Genomic DNA, 15,833 nt, shown 5'->3' with positions numbered 1-15,833 from the left:
AAAGACCTTCAAAGCAGAACTGAGGTTTCTCCCAGGAGAAAATTCCATCTTGGGCAACAGCTTCAGCTAGTACCTGTGAATTCCAGCTTGCCCTACCTGAACACCTGCCTTTGGGATTTCAGATTTATCTAGCCAGTCCCACAATCAGTAAGCCAATTCTTGCAATAAATCTCCTAAAAAATATCTCTACCAGTTTGGCTTCTTTGGTTAAATGTTAACTGATATAGCCATAAATTGTTTCTTTTTGCATTAAATCTAATTGACTGCACCTTGCTATCTCAATTGTTCCTAAAGTTTCTCTTTATTATATATACATTAAGTAGGGTTCATGGCAGATAAGAAATTTTTTTTTCTATTTTCATGGTAGATATGAAAATGTTTTTAATTCACATGTTCCTCTACTTCGCTATATCTTTCTTTCCATTTCAGGGAAAAAAAACTATCAAACGTAGATTCAATGGCAATCTTCTTTTGTAACTTAAAAAGAAATATGTTTATTGCTTAGGTGTGAAAAAGAAGAGAAAATACAATGCTCATATCTAATTTGCAAGAACCTGAAACTCATATATAAAAACTGGCATTTCCTATAGATTTAAAAGTGAATTTTAGAAAGAACTTGGGTTTTACACATGGAAGTGCAATCTGAAATCATTTTATCAAAATAGGAGCAGACATTGTCATAGCTTTGCCAAGTGAAAAACCAATTTTAAATAATTCAGGAGTAAAAGTTCCATAATTCTCCTAGAGAGAATTCCTTAAAACCGTTTCTTAATACTAGTGGTCTTTTGCCAAGTTTCATCTCATCTTTAACTTCTCTGAGAACTTCTAAAACTAGAATATAATTATATACACACAGGCTTTGAGAGCTAATTTGAAAATAAAAACCCAAAGGAAGCAGGATTTGAAACTCAACTCAAATTTTAATTTAACAGAAAGTATTACTCATGACAAATCTTTCTAAGATAAGATGAAGTAGTCCTTTAAAAAAAAACTCCACTTTTAGAAATGTTAAATATTTATTCATTTTCTTATTGGGAGCTCTTTTCCTGGTTGTAATAACAATATCCACAAATAACCATACTTTATTCCATTCTTGAATTATAACTCAAAATTCAAAATGGTTTTCTTTTTCCGTATGGGTCACATACTACTGTAAAATAAATTAATTTTAATTACAAAGGACTAGTACCATTATATAGTTAAGAAATGTATTACCATTTACCTGTAATAACAAACATGTGCTTTGATACTTTTATTATTTGAAAACTGAGTCTTCAATGAAGGCAGTTTAGCAGGACTATGGTTGTGAAAATAAATTTGAATTTAGCAGTCCTTTAAACTTAAAAACCATAGTAGAATAAAATGTCAAGCAAGTAGAAATTTTTCTGTGATATATACATAAATATTTTCATGTAAACAAAGCAAAGAGTAAGAACAAATTAAATACCTTTGTCAGCAACTGAAATTATACAATAAGTAAAAAGATTATTTTATTTTCTTCATGCTTCCATTGAACACGACTGGCATAGGAAGAGCAATGGGAAATTCAATGAATTTTACATTCCCCTCATACTCTTCTGGAGATTATATACAGTAATGACAACTGTCTAGAAGAAAATAAAACATTAGCAGAACTAGACTCTTGGAAGTCATGACTTTCAAATACTAAATGGGCTCCCTTTGCTCTAGCGTGAGACAACATGGCCTATCAGAATTTTGCCAACTGAAAGATATAGCTAATACCTGCGAGACTCAGCACTAACACATGTGGCAGCAAATTAGGCACAACAATGTATAGATTTTCCTCTCAATGTGGATGACCCATGCACTAGGAGATAATGGCTTCCAACACTAACATTTTTGTATAAAACAGACAATCTTAAAATTGGTATATTTTCAACAGGAGTGTTTCTTGAAGCACCCCAGGACCCAGGGACCCGCATGGAAATCAGAGTGCTCAAAGACATAGTGTGCATTCTTGGGCCCAACCCCAGTTCCTCTGGGGAACCCGGACCTCTGCATTGTTAACAAGCTCCCCTAGAAATACTTGGACACAAATTCCTATTAAAGTTTGAATATCACTACTCCAGGCTATTGGGGATTTCTTTTGACTCTTTCCCTTGATCACAGATATTTCACGATCTCTCTCATGCCTCTTACTTATTCACCAGAAGGAAAAGGAAAACAGAAATATTTCTGATTATTATCTGTCAGTGGCAATAATCAATAGTGGTCTTTTTCCCCCTCAAGAAAACACAGGGGTATAGGCAAAATAAGATTTTGCACCTAAATTTTGCAAAGGTACATCAGAGTATATTTTTTTAAAGCTTCCAAAATGTATACATAACAAACACATTCAAAATGGTTTGTAAACCGCCCCCTATCAAGAGTCTCTGGTGCAAACAGAACCACTGCTGAGTGGTGGTGCTGAGTTCCCACTAAGGTCCCGCACAGTCTTCTCTCACAAACAGGGAGCATCTCAGCAGGCATCCCAAGTTCTTGCTCTTGCTCTAGCCCAACAATGCACTGCCTACCGGGAAGCACAGAAGTACTCAAGAACTGCTCATAAAAAAGGACAAAGGAAACAAAGGTCAGCGTCAACTCCTATCACTAAAGGAGTCTCAAGACCCACTGCCAATATGGGAGATGAATACAGATCATGCTGACTTTCCTCAAACAAAGTCTCATTTCAAAGAGACATTATCCGCTTGCAATCCAGTCTATATTGAAAGTGGAAAGCATGATACACCTCGCAGGTACGCCTATGTATCTACTACTACAGTGTTTATATTCTGTAAGATCCCTAATAGACAAAAACAATTTTAACCTATGAATAATACAAATTAGAAACCAAAGAGGTAGGTGACTATCAGCAAAGGCTGATCCCAAGACAACATGCTGAGTAAGTCCTTTGAGTCCCAAAAGAGTTCTTTACCAGGAAAATGAGTTCTAATACCATCACAACTGCCTTGAGAGCAGGCTTCCTCAGGTCACGATGTCATCAATCTTCCAAAGTCCTAATTCCTGATACTGTGCTATGTATGGGCTCTTCTGACATTCAGTAGACATTCCATTTGGAGAAACAGCTAATAAGTAAACTGCAAAGAAATAATACTGGAGACCCGATATTGATGCTGAGGTCAGCCGAGCTCTTCACAAATCTCTACTCTCACATGGAGGAAAGCACATTAGAGTTGGGCAAGATTCATCTAATCCAACTCTGTGGTTGTAAAAATGAAGAAAGAAAGGCTCATTTTTCCCACTGGCTCACACAGTACTAAAATGTTGAAAAGATGCTATAAAAAATCCCGAAAGTGTTCATGTTAACTCAGCTACTTGGCCACCATGATGTGGCAAAAAGGCTATACTTTCAACCCTTATGACTTTAGTCTGCAGTCCCATCGCCATCAGCTGCTTTATAAAGTGTGTCAGTGGCCACAGAGCAAGGGGACAAAAGACTCTGGATGTACATAGGGTGGGGGGTGGGGGAGGGTAGGTGGTCAGCAAGAGAAAAATAATTTGAAACCCCAGACCTGCCCTATTAAAACTTGCTCTATGTTCAGACCAGGACTTATCTTTGCTTCTTTGTAGAAGACACACTCTTGAGCACATTCACAAACTCCAGCTCTGTTATGGGCCAGCCCTCAGGCAACAGTGCTATTTTGTCCAGAACATTTAGACATAGCTGGGCACCTGGAAACCTTGGACCCTGCAAGGCTAAGACCTACATGCAGCTGTATTTAACTTCTCTGTAATTGTCAGTCACTTATTTTTCAAACTAAAAAACAAACAAACAAACAAACAAACCCAACTGTATTTCTTTATAGCCTTGTCTAAGATTTTTAAGTTCCACTGTAAAAGGGTTGTGAGTGAATTTTTTTCTATTTTCCACACTTTCTGTAATGTTTTCATATTTTTTTAGTAGCAAAAAAATGATACTACTTTTAAAAGGAAGATCTTAGTGCTAATAAAAAATGCTACACAAAGTTCCCTCTTGACTATGAAATACTTAAATCTGAATGATGTGTCCACGTGGCAGAGAAGACCAGCAGTCTCAGGATGCTGACACACTTTTTTGGATTCCAGCTCTACCATTAACCTTGGGCAGGATTTTCATCTCTCTGAGACTTACTTTCTTTGTAAAAAAGAAAAAAAAAATACCTACCTCACAAGATGCTGTAAGGATAAAGATGCACAGTACCTGGAAGATGGTAGGGGTCTAATGATAGGTCCTTCTCCCCACTGGGACTCCATGAGAAGCACAGAGTGAAAGGAAATACCACAGCCCACACCAGCTACCCCCTCACTGCATCCTATTTAAATTCACAAAGATGCTCTGTCTTCTCAAATTGGCTCTGAAGCATCACTATTGTGCTTAGAAAAATGTCTACATTTTTATGTTCTCTCCTTTAAAACTGGACATGCAGATAAAACATTTCTTAAAAACCTATCTTCCTAGAAATGATAATGCAGTGTCCCCTAAAGCACATGTCATGTGTAAAAACAATTCTGAAAAGCATGACTGAACTAGTTTGTACATTATTTCTTAAAGTGCACCAAAGTAAATATTAATGACCTTTAAAATTTCACTAACCCACTTGGGTTATTTATTTATTTTATTTAATAAAGGTGAATATTTATCTACTGAGATGTGTGTGGTTTTGGCTCCCATGTGATGGCAAAAAGCAGCAATGTCTTCCAGGAAAAAAAAAAATGACAAACTCAATTAAGCATACCTTAGCAGCATACAAAACACCTACAATTCAATGTAACCACGGGCTCAATAAAGCACAATCTTGATTCCTACTTCAAAAACAAAATCAGTCAAAGAAACAAAACACCATCTCCCCACCTTAAATCAAGGATTTCGCTTGAACCCTGGAGGTAACATCTGTGATCATTTCCCTATTGTGTATCCTTGGTAATAGAATTATAACTAATCACCATTCTTCCTTTACACTGCGCGCACACACGCACACACACACAAACCCTATAAAAACCGGTAAGGTATACTTGTAGAACCCATGGGATAGAAAGTTCAAAGTCAGATAAAGAGCAACCAACACCCCAAATGTCAGGCAGTGCCAATATTCACACCACTGTCCGGTGTTCCCCACACACATAGACAGCACTGGGACGTATCCGCCTCCTCGTGTGACCAGGAAGACGTGGCAAAAACTTGAAGGACTTGGGCATCATGTCCAGGCAGGCGTCGTGGAATTTCTTAATCCTCCAGTAGTAAATCAGTGGGTTCAATGCAGACTTGAGGTAGCAAAGCCAGAGTAGCCAGGTGCTAATCTCAAAAAAGTTGTGCTTATAGTAAAAGTGCTTACTGAACGTTGCCACAAGGCTGTAAGTGGTGAATGGGGCCCAGCAGACGATGAAGACAGCAAAGAGAATCAAGATGGTGGTGAAGGCACGCGTTTTAAAGCCCATGTCAATGCTCATCTGGAAGGGTCTCTGTAGACTCATGAGACCCAACTTGCTGGCCTGGCTGAGGCATATACCCTCCGGGTAGCTGTGGATCCTCAAGGCATTGTGCCGAAGGGTGTTGAGGATGCCCATAAATGAATACAGGATCACCAGGAAGGGAATGAAGAAAGAAACCAGAGAAATCAAAATCACGTAAGCTTGGTAACCCGGATCAGTTGTATATCCAAACACACACTGTGGGGCTCGGGAAGGGATCTGCAGGTCAGGGTTTCCTACAGCCAAAGGAAAAGCTATACAAAAGGAGGCTGCCCAAGACACTGCAATCAGAATCTTAGTCCTATATGGATTTAGCTTATCCTGCCTCTGGACTATAATAAGGAACCTATCAATGCTAATGATGAGCAGGATGGCTACTCCCTCTATCACAAACAACCAGAAAAACATAGCAGACACCCTACAGAAGAATTTCCCAAAAATCCATCTTGTAGTAAGAATAGTTACCAAGGCAAAGGGCATGTTCAGCACTGCCAGCAACATGTCTGCAAATGCCAGGCTGGCAAGGAGGATGTTAATTGCAGAGCGCATGGCAGCTTTTTGGTAAACCATCAGGCAAACGACCAAGTTCCCAAGAAAAGACACAGACAGAATAAATATCATTATAGCAGAAAGGATGATCTGGAGAGGCAAGTTTAGGCTCTTAAAAACTGCTGGTGTTGGGGGTACAGCTGTGCTATTCATGGTCAAAGAACTCATCCCCGTGGGAGCCATCGTTTCCATGCTGTATCTGAGCAGTGGGCCAAGGCCGGGATGTTGGAATGGTGGAGGGACCGTAATGTTCACATAAGTGTTTTCATAGACTACAAATGTTGTGTTGATTGCCCCGGTATGGGACGCAGTCAACACTGCAGAGAAGACCATGGTTTCAATAGGATGGAAGGTGCTGGCAGAGATATGGGTATTCTTCAAGCATTTCAACACAGAGCAGCAGTATCATGTTTCATTGATGGGTCTGGAAACACATTCTGGAAAAGAGAGCTCCACCTTCCACAGCAGTCCTTTTGCCTGAAAACAAGCCCAAAACACAAAAAGCCAATGAGAAATGGGCTTTGGAAATAACATTTGACTTCTTACCTTTCATCATGAAGGATCAGTTTTTTAAAACCTTGAAAAGTACTTACGCCTCTGGCCTATTCAGTGCTAAAATATGGTTGTTCTGTTTTATATTTGTTAACCACGATGGAATTTTCATGACATTTATATATAAAGTGAAAATGAAGAGAATCAGAAATGTATCATTGCCTCAAAGGCAAAAGTTATAACCTTCCTGTTAATTTTTCTTTTAAATTTCCAATGGCAGTATGGTCTTTCCACAGTCACTATTAATATAGTCTTTAGTATCTGGTTCTCCTGAAAGTACTAATATCTTTCCTAAAAACTCTTAAGTACAGGTTCATATTCCATTTTTACAGTAACACAAAACTATTCAGCAAAGAACACTGAACTCAGTTTCCCATTGATTGCACTGTAATCACACACTTTTGTTCTAACAGCCATATAAGAAGGTACTAGGTTATTTTCTATAAAGGTCTGAAAGAAGTTCCTGGCTTTCCATTTTTGCATGTTTCTTCTCAGAAATCCCTACACCAACCATACAGGAGGAGTTATTCAAGAGGAGAAAAAAGCTGTATGTAAAAAGTCTGGGTCATATTTTCAAGAGTTTTCTTTTCCTAAGCTCTCTTGTTTCTCACATTCTGTCTTCTGTACAATGTCCACTCATTTCCATCCTTTATTTCTGATTTACATATTTTATTGTCTCAATTTCTTCTCCCTAAAACCAACTTGATTGTGTGCTAGCAACTTGATAAAAGATATCAAACAAATAACAAAGATGGAGATTCTAAAGGAGATAACCAGAAAAACACTAAGATGTGGAGAATGTATTATAAAACCTTTCAAAAATATTTGGTTATCTTTTTTTTTAAGACTTTATTTTTAAGTAGTCTCCACACTCAACATTGGGCCCAAACTCACAACCCTGAGATCATGCATACTCTATCAGTTCAGCCAGCCAGGTGCCCCAAAGATATTTGGTTACCCTGCTCGTTTTATCACCTTTTTCTTATCCTTACCCTCAACTTATTATCAACCTTTGCAACCCTAGTATTTTCCATAAGGAGCTTTCTTAATCTACTATTTTAATAAACCACTTTTTTTTTTTTTTTTTTTTAAAGATTTTATTTATTTATTTGACAGAGAGAAATCACAAGTAGATGGAGAGGCAGGCAGAGAGAGAGAGAGGGAAACAGGCTCCCTGCTGAGCAGAGAGCCCGATGCGGGACTCGATCCCAGGACCCTGAGATCATGACCTGAGCCGAAGGCAGCGGCCCAACCCACTGAGCCACCCAGGCGCCCTTAATAAACCACTTTTATGGCAAAAGCTCTCTCTTCTTTCCTGGGGAGGCAACCTCTCTCCAAAGAAAGACCTCTCTTTGGGTTGATGAGTAGATTCCTTTAATAAATCTTGAAGATTGAGGGAAAAATAAATGCATGGAAGCTTAAATCACCACTGTAATTTGCACATTTTTTGAGCTTAGAATAAAGTCATCAATTTTAGGGTAAAATGCAAATAAGTTCACTTTTTCATTTCTTGGGCTATGAAGGATGGAGGCATCGCATTTGCAAGACCCAAGATCCAGCACTCTAGCTAAATCACAGGCTATCTGCCATACTTTTATCTCTCTACAATCCCCTCTTCGTTGTCCAGGGCTGACTTTATGAATAAAAATACTAATCTGTTTGCTCAAATACTTATTTTACTATTTACTCCTATTTTTATAGCTTAAGTTCTTTGTCCCTATTAGCTTTCATCCACCTTCACATGTTCACTTTGAAATGCAAAATATAAACAAGAGGACACACTAATCTATTAATTCTCAAACTTTATTAACCACAAAAGTCCAATGATTAGGGGGCAGTGGTAGCTGGAAAGCTTTACAACATAATCACCATAAGTCTCTTTAAAATTACCTAAATATAATAATTAACTAATTAAAATGATCTAAATATACATACAAATAAGAATAAAGACTGTGCTTGCAACATAAATCAGTTTCAACACAAGTCTATCTCTAAAGAAAAATTATAAATAGGCAAATGTGTATCTTAAGCCTAACAATTCTAATTGTGCTTGACCAAGTAAAACAAACATGTCTCCATCCTGAAGTGGTACACACTTTATAATTTATTTTTTCTCACTGAGGTATAATTGACATGTAATTTTATTTCGTTTCATTTGTACAACATATTCGATATTTACATACATACTGAGAAATGATCACAATAAGTTTAGTTCACATCCATCACCACAGAGTTATGAAAAAAAATTTTTCCTGTGATGAAAATTTTTAAGATCTACTCTCAGCAACTTTCATGTATGCGATACAAAATTATTAACTATAGTCATCACGCTATACATTTTATCCCCATGACTTATTTAATGTATCATTGGAAGTTTGTACCTTTTGACCCCCTCACTCATTTCACCCACTTCTACCTTCTGCCTTTGGCAACCGCTAATCTCTTGTTCTCTTCTATCTCTGAGTTCGGGTTTTTCTTATTTTTTGCTTGTTTGTCTTAGACTCCACATATAAGACAGATCATACAGTATTCATCTCTGACTTGTTTCACTTAGTATAATGCCTTCAAGGTCCATCCACGTTGTTGTAAATGGCAAGATTGCATTCTCTCTATGACTATTCCATTGTGTATATATACAATTTCTTTATCCATTCATCCATCAATGAACACTTGAGTTGTTTCCATAGCTTGGTTATTGTAAATAATGTTGCAATGAACAAGGGGGTGCATATATCTTTCTAATTTAGTCTCTTTGTTTTCTACAGATAAATACCCGAGAGTGCAATTGCTGAATATTTGGCATTCTATTTCTAATTTTTTGAATTTTCATATTTTTTCCATGGTGGCTGCACCAATTTACATTTCCACCAACAACATATGATGGTTCCTTTTTCTCCACCTCCTTACCAATACTTATTTCTTGTCTTTTTGATAGTAGCCATTTTAACAAGTATGAGGTGGAATCTCACCAGTTTTGATTTGCATTTCCCTGATGATAAGTGATGCTGAGCATCTTTCATTTACCTGTTGGCCATCTGTATATATTCTTTGGGAAAATGTCTATTCAGATCTTCTGCCCACTTTTTGTTAGGATTTTTTTTTTTTTGCTATTGAAATTGCATGAGTTCTTTATAAATTTTGGATATTAACTCCTTATCAGATACATGATTTCTAAATATTTTATCCCATTCAGTAGGCTGTCTTTTCATTTTGTTGATGGCCACACTTTGAAACACTTTGTTGTTCAATCATGTTGAGGAACAAAACAAAACCACAATTTAAAAGATGTTTTTTAGGTTGTTACATAAACATATATAGTCATAATATTTTTCTGCCATCAAAGCCCCCCTTTACTATAAAAACTTCCAACTTAATTCATTCCATTATTCATTCACTAAATATTTAAGTACCAGGTATGTCCCATGCACTAAAGAGACGGCAATGAACAAATAGTTTGAACTTCTGGTTAAAAAGGGCAGACCAGGGGCACCTGGGTGGCTCAGTGGGTTGACCCTCTCTGCCTTTGGTTCGGGTCATGGTCTCGGGGTCCTGGGATCAAGCCACCATTGGGCTCTCTGCTCGGCAGGGAGCCTGCTTCACCCCCTTCTCTGCCTGCCTCTCTGCCTACTTTTGATCTCTGTCAAATAAATAAAATCTTTTAAAAAATAAATTAATTAAATTAAATTAAAAGGGCAGACTGATCACAGATCCTGCATTTCAAAACCACACTGAAATGACAGGAAAGGGATTTTTTTTAAACAAAATGTACAATCCCAAAGGACGAAAGGTATGAATGAAAAACACATCAACAGATAAGGAATTTTTTTTTAAGTGTCGTAAGATAAAAAGCAGATGGAGTAGCTGACTGAACAGAGCAGAAAACTCTCTATCCTCAGTATTTTCAGGGAAATATGCTTAGAAGTAGCTGACACACCCTGTAGGGCAGCTGTGGATTGGAAGGCACCAGTTCCCACAGAAAGTGTAGGTGGCACTAAAAACTGTTACACTGCCTAAAAATCTATCTCCAGTGCCAGGAAGGAGAACAACCCTCCACACCCAGGTCTCCCCTCCACTGAGCAACCACATGAAAGCACACACGCCATTACAGCAGCCCAAGTCTGTGGCACAACCAAATCTGATGAGCATAAACTTGAGACTATGAGTGCAGAGCTGAAAACAGGAAGACTGACTGAATGTCTGCACATTCCACAGGAGAACCTAGCCTTCTTCTCTACCCTGTTCCCACAGTGCCAGCAGCCTGGTATATGCTATTCATACAAGGCTAAAATGTTTGCATATTCCAGTAACTAAAAAGCCCAAAGGAAACATTTCTAGATTCTAACATTTGATGGTACCCCAACAAAATTCTAGCATGGTGCCCAATCACCTTGTATACTGAAGCCCATCTACTCTCAAGCCCAACCCATGCACGCAGACTTTCTAATCAGCTTTTCGATGCCTATTAAATATAAATTATCAATTTTTCTAATATATAAGGAATCTACAAAGGAATTAAGCAAACACAATTTTGTAATTAAACATTAAGGAAAAGAACCTGAATTTATAGTATCAAGGAACATTGCATGCACTTACAATGCCTTCTCCCTGGAATCTACAGTATTCCTCATTCATTACACTTCTGGCTCACCACAGTGTAAATGTAAATATTCTCTGGCCTTCTTCCTTTCTTAGTGGGAAGCAAACAACCGAAGCAAAGCTTTGAATAATCACAGCAACTACGTTAAAAGATTCCTTCCTCCAGGACTTCTCATCAAATACTACTGTGATCTGGAGTTACTGTTGAATTTTATATTAGATTAAATAAAAGTTTTATAATCAAAATTTGCATTTCCAAAACATAAAACAAAATTTGCATTTCCAAAAGAAATGGGACAGTAGCAACATGAGAACTAGAAAAGGAGCATAGTTTGATAATATCTGCATAAGAGTTTAATGTTTAATCTAATCTAGACTAGCCTTTATTTGTCATTTGGTGGAAACTCTTACTACATTGTCCAAATAAGAAAAACTGAAATAATCAGAATTTTTGGGGACTGTCCAATCTGGCTCTGAATTGGCCCTCATTCCTGAAGACCCAAAATGGTAACAGGTGGCACCATTCAAAAGGCTTATGGAAATCACGTAATTAATGGAGTTTGGGCTCAGTTCCAACTCCCACTCATCCCAGAACTCATGCCATCCTTATTTTCTGAAATACGGAGTTGGAACAGACATAGCAATGGGAAGATTCCCTCATTGGTTCCTTGATGTGTAGGGCTACAATTGTTTGAAAGAAAGAAAGAAAGAAAGAAAGAAAGAAAGAAAGAAAGAAAGAAAGAAAGAAAGAAAGAAAAGAAAAGAAAAGAAAAGAAAAGAAAAAAAAAAAGGTCAAGTACAAACTTCTAGTGCTGTCTCTACCTGTGAAAATAGTCAAAAACACTTCAGTCTTGCAGAAATTGCAGATGTTAGGATCACTATCAAGGACCTGAAGGATGAAGGTGATCATTCCTAGCACATCCACATTCAACTTGCCTGTTGGCCTTATAGAAAACAGATGGATTTTGTAGAGAGCAGATGCTGTACCAGATGTGACTTCATTGCTGGAGTAAGTCAACACAATCCCCAGCTCTGGCACACAGCGATTGATCTGGCAAATTGTTATTTTTTTTCTCTATATGTGTTAGCAAAGAACACCTGAGCAGTTTGCTTCCAGCTGGCACCCTGCTGTCCTATCCCAGAGCTATCAATTCTTCCAGCATACTGTCATAATCTAGTCCACAGGGATCCCACTTGTCTCTCCATTCCACAGAACACTATGCTTACCATTACATGCTGAGTGAACAATAAACAGTATCTACTCTACAAATATTGGTAAGATACATATGTGCTAGAGGGTGGGGAATGATTCCTACAAACTTCAAAGGCCTGCCATCTTAGTACATTTTCTAGGAGTATTGTACTATGTCAAAATCTCTCCTCCTAGGTGATAGCTGGCTCTCCCTCTCACTAAAATAGAACCCCCTGCCTCTTAGTAGGCTTTTTCGAATTTTGAAGGCATCATATACCTTATATAGGTATGTTATTCTAATCCATTTATCAAGTAGCTTGAGAATCTGCCAGCTTTGAGTGGGATATCTGAGGTTTGAGTGGGCTGCCAGGGCAGCTGCTCTGCCACTTGGGCTATACGACCCAGATTCACTGGTGTTTAACATCTCTGGGACAGATGGGGATTCTGGATGGCATTTGGCAAGTCTGCTATAGGTGAATCACAACACAGATCTCTGGGATTTTAGAACAAAGCTATGCAATGAGAGCACTCCACATGAATTTGGTGTTGACCGACCTCCTGAAGTCATAACGTTGGGTGTGCACAGAGCATTTCAACCTTAAGCAGAAGTAGCGTATATGAAATCAGGCCTGGCAGGTCCCAAAGGCACAGCTAGGTAACATGAGCAAGTGGCTCCGATTCCCAGAGCTCCTATTCTTGCTGCATTGGTCCTCTCTTCAAACTTCATCTGTAATATTCTTAAAGAAAATAAATTCTTTTCTCCTGAGTTTTGCTAAGAAGTATAATGTCAAAGAATGTCTTAAGCTTTTTGGATACAAATTAGCTTTTTACAGGTGCTGCTTTTTCACAGCACCTCTATGAGATTATTACTATTAAAATTCCCATTTTAAGGATGAGGAAACTAAACTATGACATGACAACAAATTAGATAACTTAAAAGAAAAGGATAGATTCCTTAGAAACGTACAACTTATGAAGACCGAATTATAAAGTTAACACAAAACCTGAACAGACCAATAATGAGCAAGGACAGTGAATCGGTAATCAAAAAACAAAAAAGCTCGGTCAGTTAAGCATCTACCTTCTGCTCAGGTCATGACCAAGCCCCACATCGGGCTTCCTGCTCAACAGAGAGCCTGTTTCTCCCTTTTCCCTCTGCCCTTCCACCCCCACTAATGCACGTGTGCACGTTCTCTATCTTAAATAAATAAATAATAAAATGCAATAACCACCTATAGCACACTTCACCCATGGAGAAGAAGGCGAGTAGCAAACCATCCAGACTGTGGGCTATATCAACAATGGGTCCAGCACAGGACTAGGCTCCCATCAGAGACCTCAGACCGTTCCCGGTCTCATCTCACTGTACCCATCCTAAGGGATGGCCTTGAGTCCACTGAGCCCAGGCTACTGGGAAGAGTCGAAGAGCACCAATTAGAAACAACTACTGCTCAAAATCAATGAAATAGAAAGCAAAAGAATAGTAGAATAGATCAAAGAAACTAGGAGCTGGTTCTTTGAAAGAATTAATAAAATTGACAAACTTTTGGCCAGACTTATAAAAAAGAAAAGAGAAAGGACCAAAATAAATAAAATCATGAATGAAAGAGCAGAGATCACAACCAACACCAAAGAAATGCAGTTATAAAAATGCATTATGAGCAACTATATGCCAGCAAATTAGACAATCTAAAAGAAATGGATGCATTCCTAGAGACGCATAAACTACCAAAGTACCAAAACTGAACTAGGAAGGAATAAAAAAACCTGAACAGACCCATAACCAGTAAGGAGACTGAAGCAATAATAAAAAAGTCTCCCAACAAACAAGAGTCCAGGGCCAGTTGGCTTCCCAGGGGAATTCTACCAAATATTTAAAGAAGAATTAATACCTATTCTTTTGAAACTGTTCCAAAAACACAGAAATGGAAGGAAAATTTCCAAACTCATTTTATGAGGCCAGCATTATTTTGATCCCAAAACCAAAGAAAGATCCTATCAAAAAGGACAATTACAGACCAATATCCCTGATGAACATGGATACAAAAATTTTTCACCAAAAAACTAGCCAATAGGATCCAACAGTACATTAAAAGGATTATTCACCATGACCAAGTGGGATTTATTCCTGGGCTGCAAGGTTGGTTCAACATCCACAAATCAATCCATGTGATACAATACATTAATTAAAGAAAGAACAAAACCTGTATGATACTCTCAATAGATGCAGAAAAAGCATTTGACAAAGTACAGCATCCTTTCTTGATCAAAACTCTTCGAAGTGTAGGAACAGAGGGTACATACCACAATATCATCAAAGCCATTTATGAAAACCCACAGTGAATATCATTCTCAATGGAGAAAAACTGAGAGCTTTACCCCTAAGGTCAGGAACACGGCAGGGATGTTCATTATCACTACTGCTATTCAACATAGTACTAGAAGTCCTAGCCTCAGCAATCAGACAACAGAAAGAAATTAAAGGCATCCACATCAGCAAAGAAGTCAAACTCTCACTCTTAGCAGATAATATGATATTTTGGGTGAAAAACCCAAAAGACTCTACCCCAAAACTGCTAGAACTCATACAGGAATTCAGTAAAGTGTCAGGATTATAAAATCAATGCACAGAAATCAGCTGTATTTCTATTCACCAACAGCAAGACAGAAGAAAGAGAAATTAAGGAGTCAATCCCATTTACAATTGGACCCCAAGCCATAAGATACCTAGGAATAAACCTAACCAAAGAGGCAAAGAATCTTTAACCAGAAAACTATAAAGTACTCATGAAAGAAATTGAGGAAGACACAAAGAAATGGAAAAACGTTTCATGCTCATGGATTGGAAGAATAATTATTGTGAAAAGGTCTATGCTACCTAAAGCAATCTACATATTTAATGCAATCCCTATCAAAACACCAGCAATTTTTTTCAAAGAAATGGAACAAATAATCCTAAAATTTACATGGAACCAGAAAAGGCCCCAAATAGCCAGAGGATTGTTGAAAAAGAAAACCAAAGTTGGCGGTATCACAATTCAAGACTTCAAGCTCTATTACAAAGCTATAATCATCAAGACAGCATGGTACTGCCACAAAAACAGACACATAGATCAATGGAACAGAAATGAGAGCCCAGAAATGGACCCTCAACTCTATGGTCAACTAATCTCCGACAAAACAGGAAAGAATGTCCAATGGAAAAAAGACAGTCTCTTCAACAACAAAAAAAGTCTCTCCAAAAGAAGACAGCCAGATGCAGAAGAATGAAATTGGACCATTTCCTTACAACACACACAAAAATAGACTCAAATGGATGAAAGACCTCAATGTGAGACAGGAATCCATCAAAATCCTTGAAAAGGACACAGGCATCAACCTCTTTGACCTCAGCTGCAGCAACATCTTCCTAGTAAGTTCACCAAAAGCAAGGTAAACAAGGGCAAAAATGAGCTAATCAGACTTCATCAAGATA

General features: G+C 37.9%; 1 protein-coding gene across 1 annotated transcript in view; it reads right to left on the bottom strand.

The window, feature by feature from the left end:
- Nucleotides 1-900: 900 nt before the first annotated feature.
- The window catches only part of GPR63 (G protein-coupled receptor 63), a 51,518-nt gene continuing 36,585 nt past the window's right edge, over nt 901-15,833 (bottom strand). The window contains exon 2 of the mRNA XM_059177043.1: nt 901-6,495. Coding sequence (XP_059033026.1) covers nt 5,092-6,351 — 1,260 coding nt within the window. The 5' untranslated portion in view covers nt 6,352-6,495 and the 3' untranslated portion in view covers nt 901-5,091. The remainder of the gene's footprint in view (nt 6,496-15,833) is intronic.

This window comes from Mustela lutreola, chromosome 6, assembly GCF_030435805.1.
Source record: "Mustela lutreola isolate mMusLut2 chromosome 6, mMusLut2.pri, whole genome shotgun sequence".
Classification (NCBI taxonomy): Eukaryota; Metazoa; Chordata; class Mammalia; order Carnivora; family Mustelidae; genus Mustela; species Mustela lutreola.
Note: the sequence above shows the minus strand (reverse complement) of the source record. Positions and strands in the feature narration are given on the sequence as shown.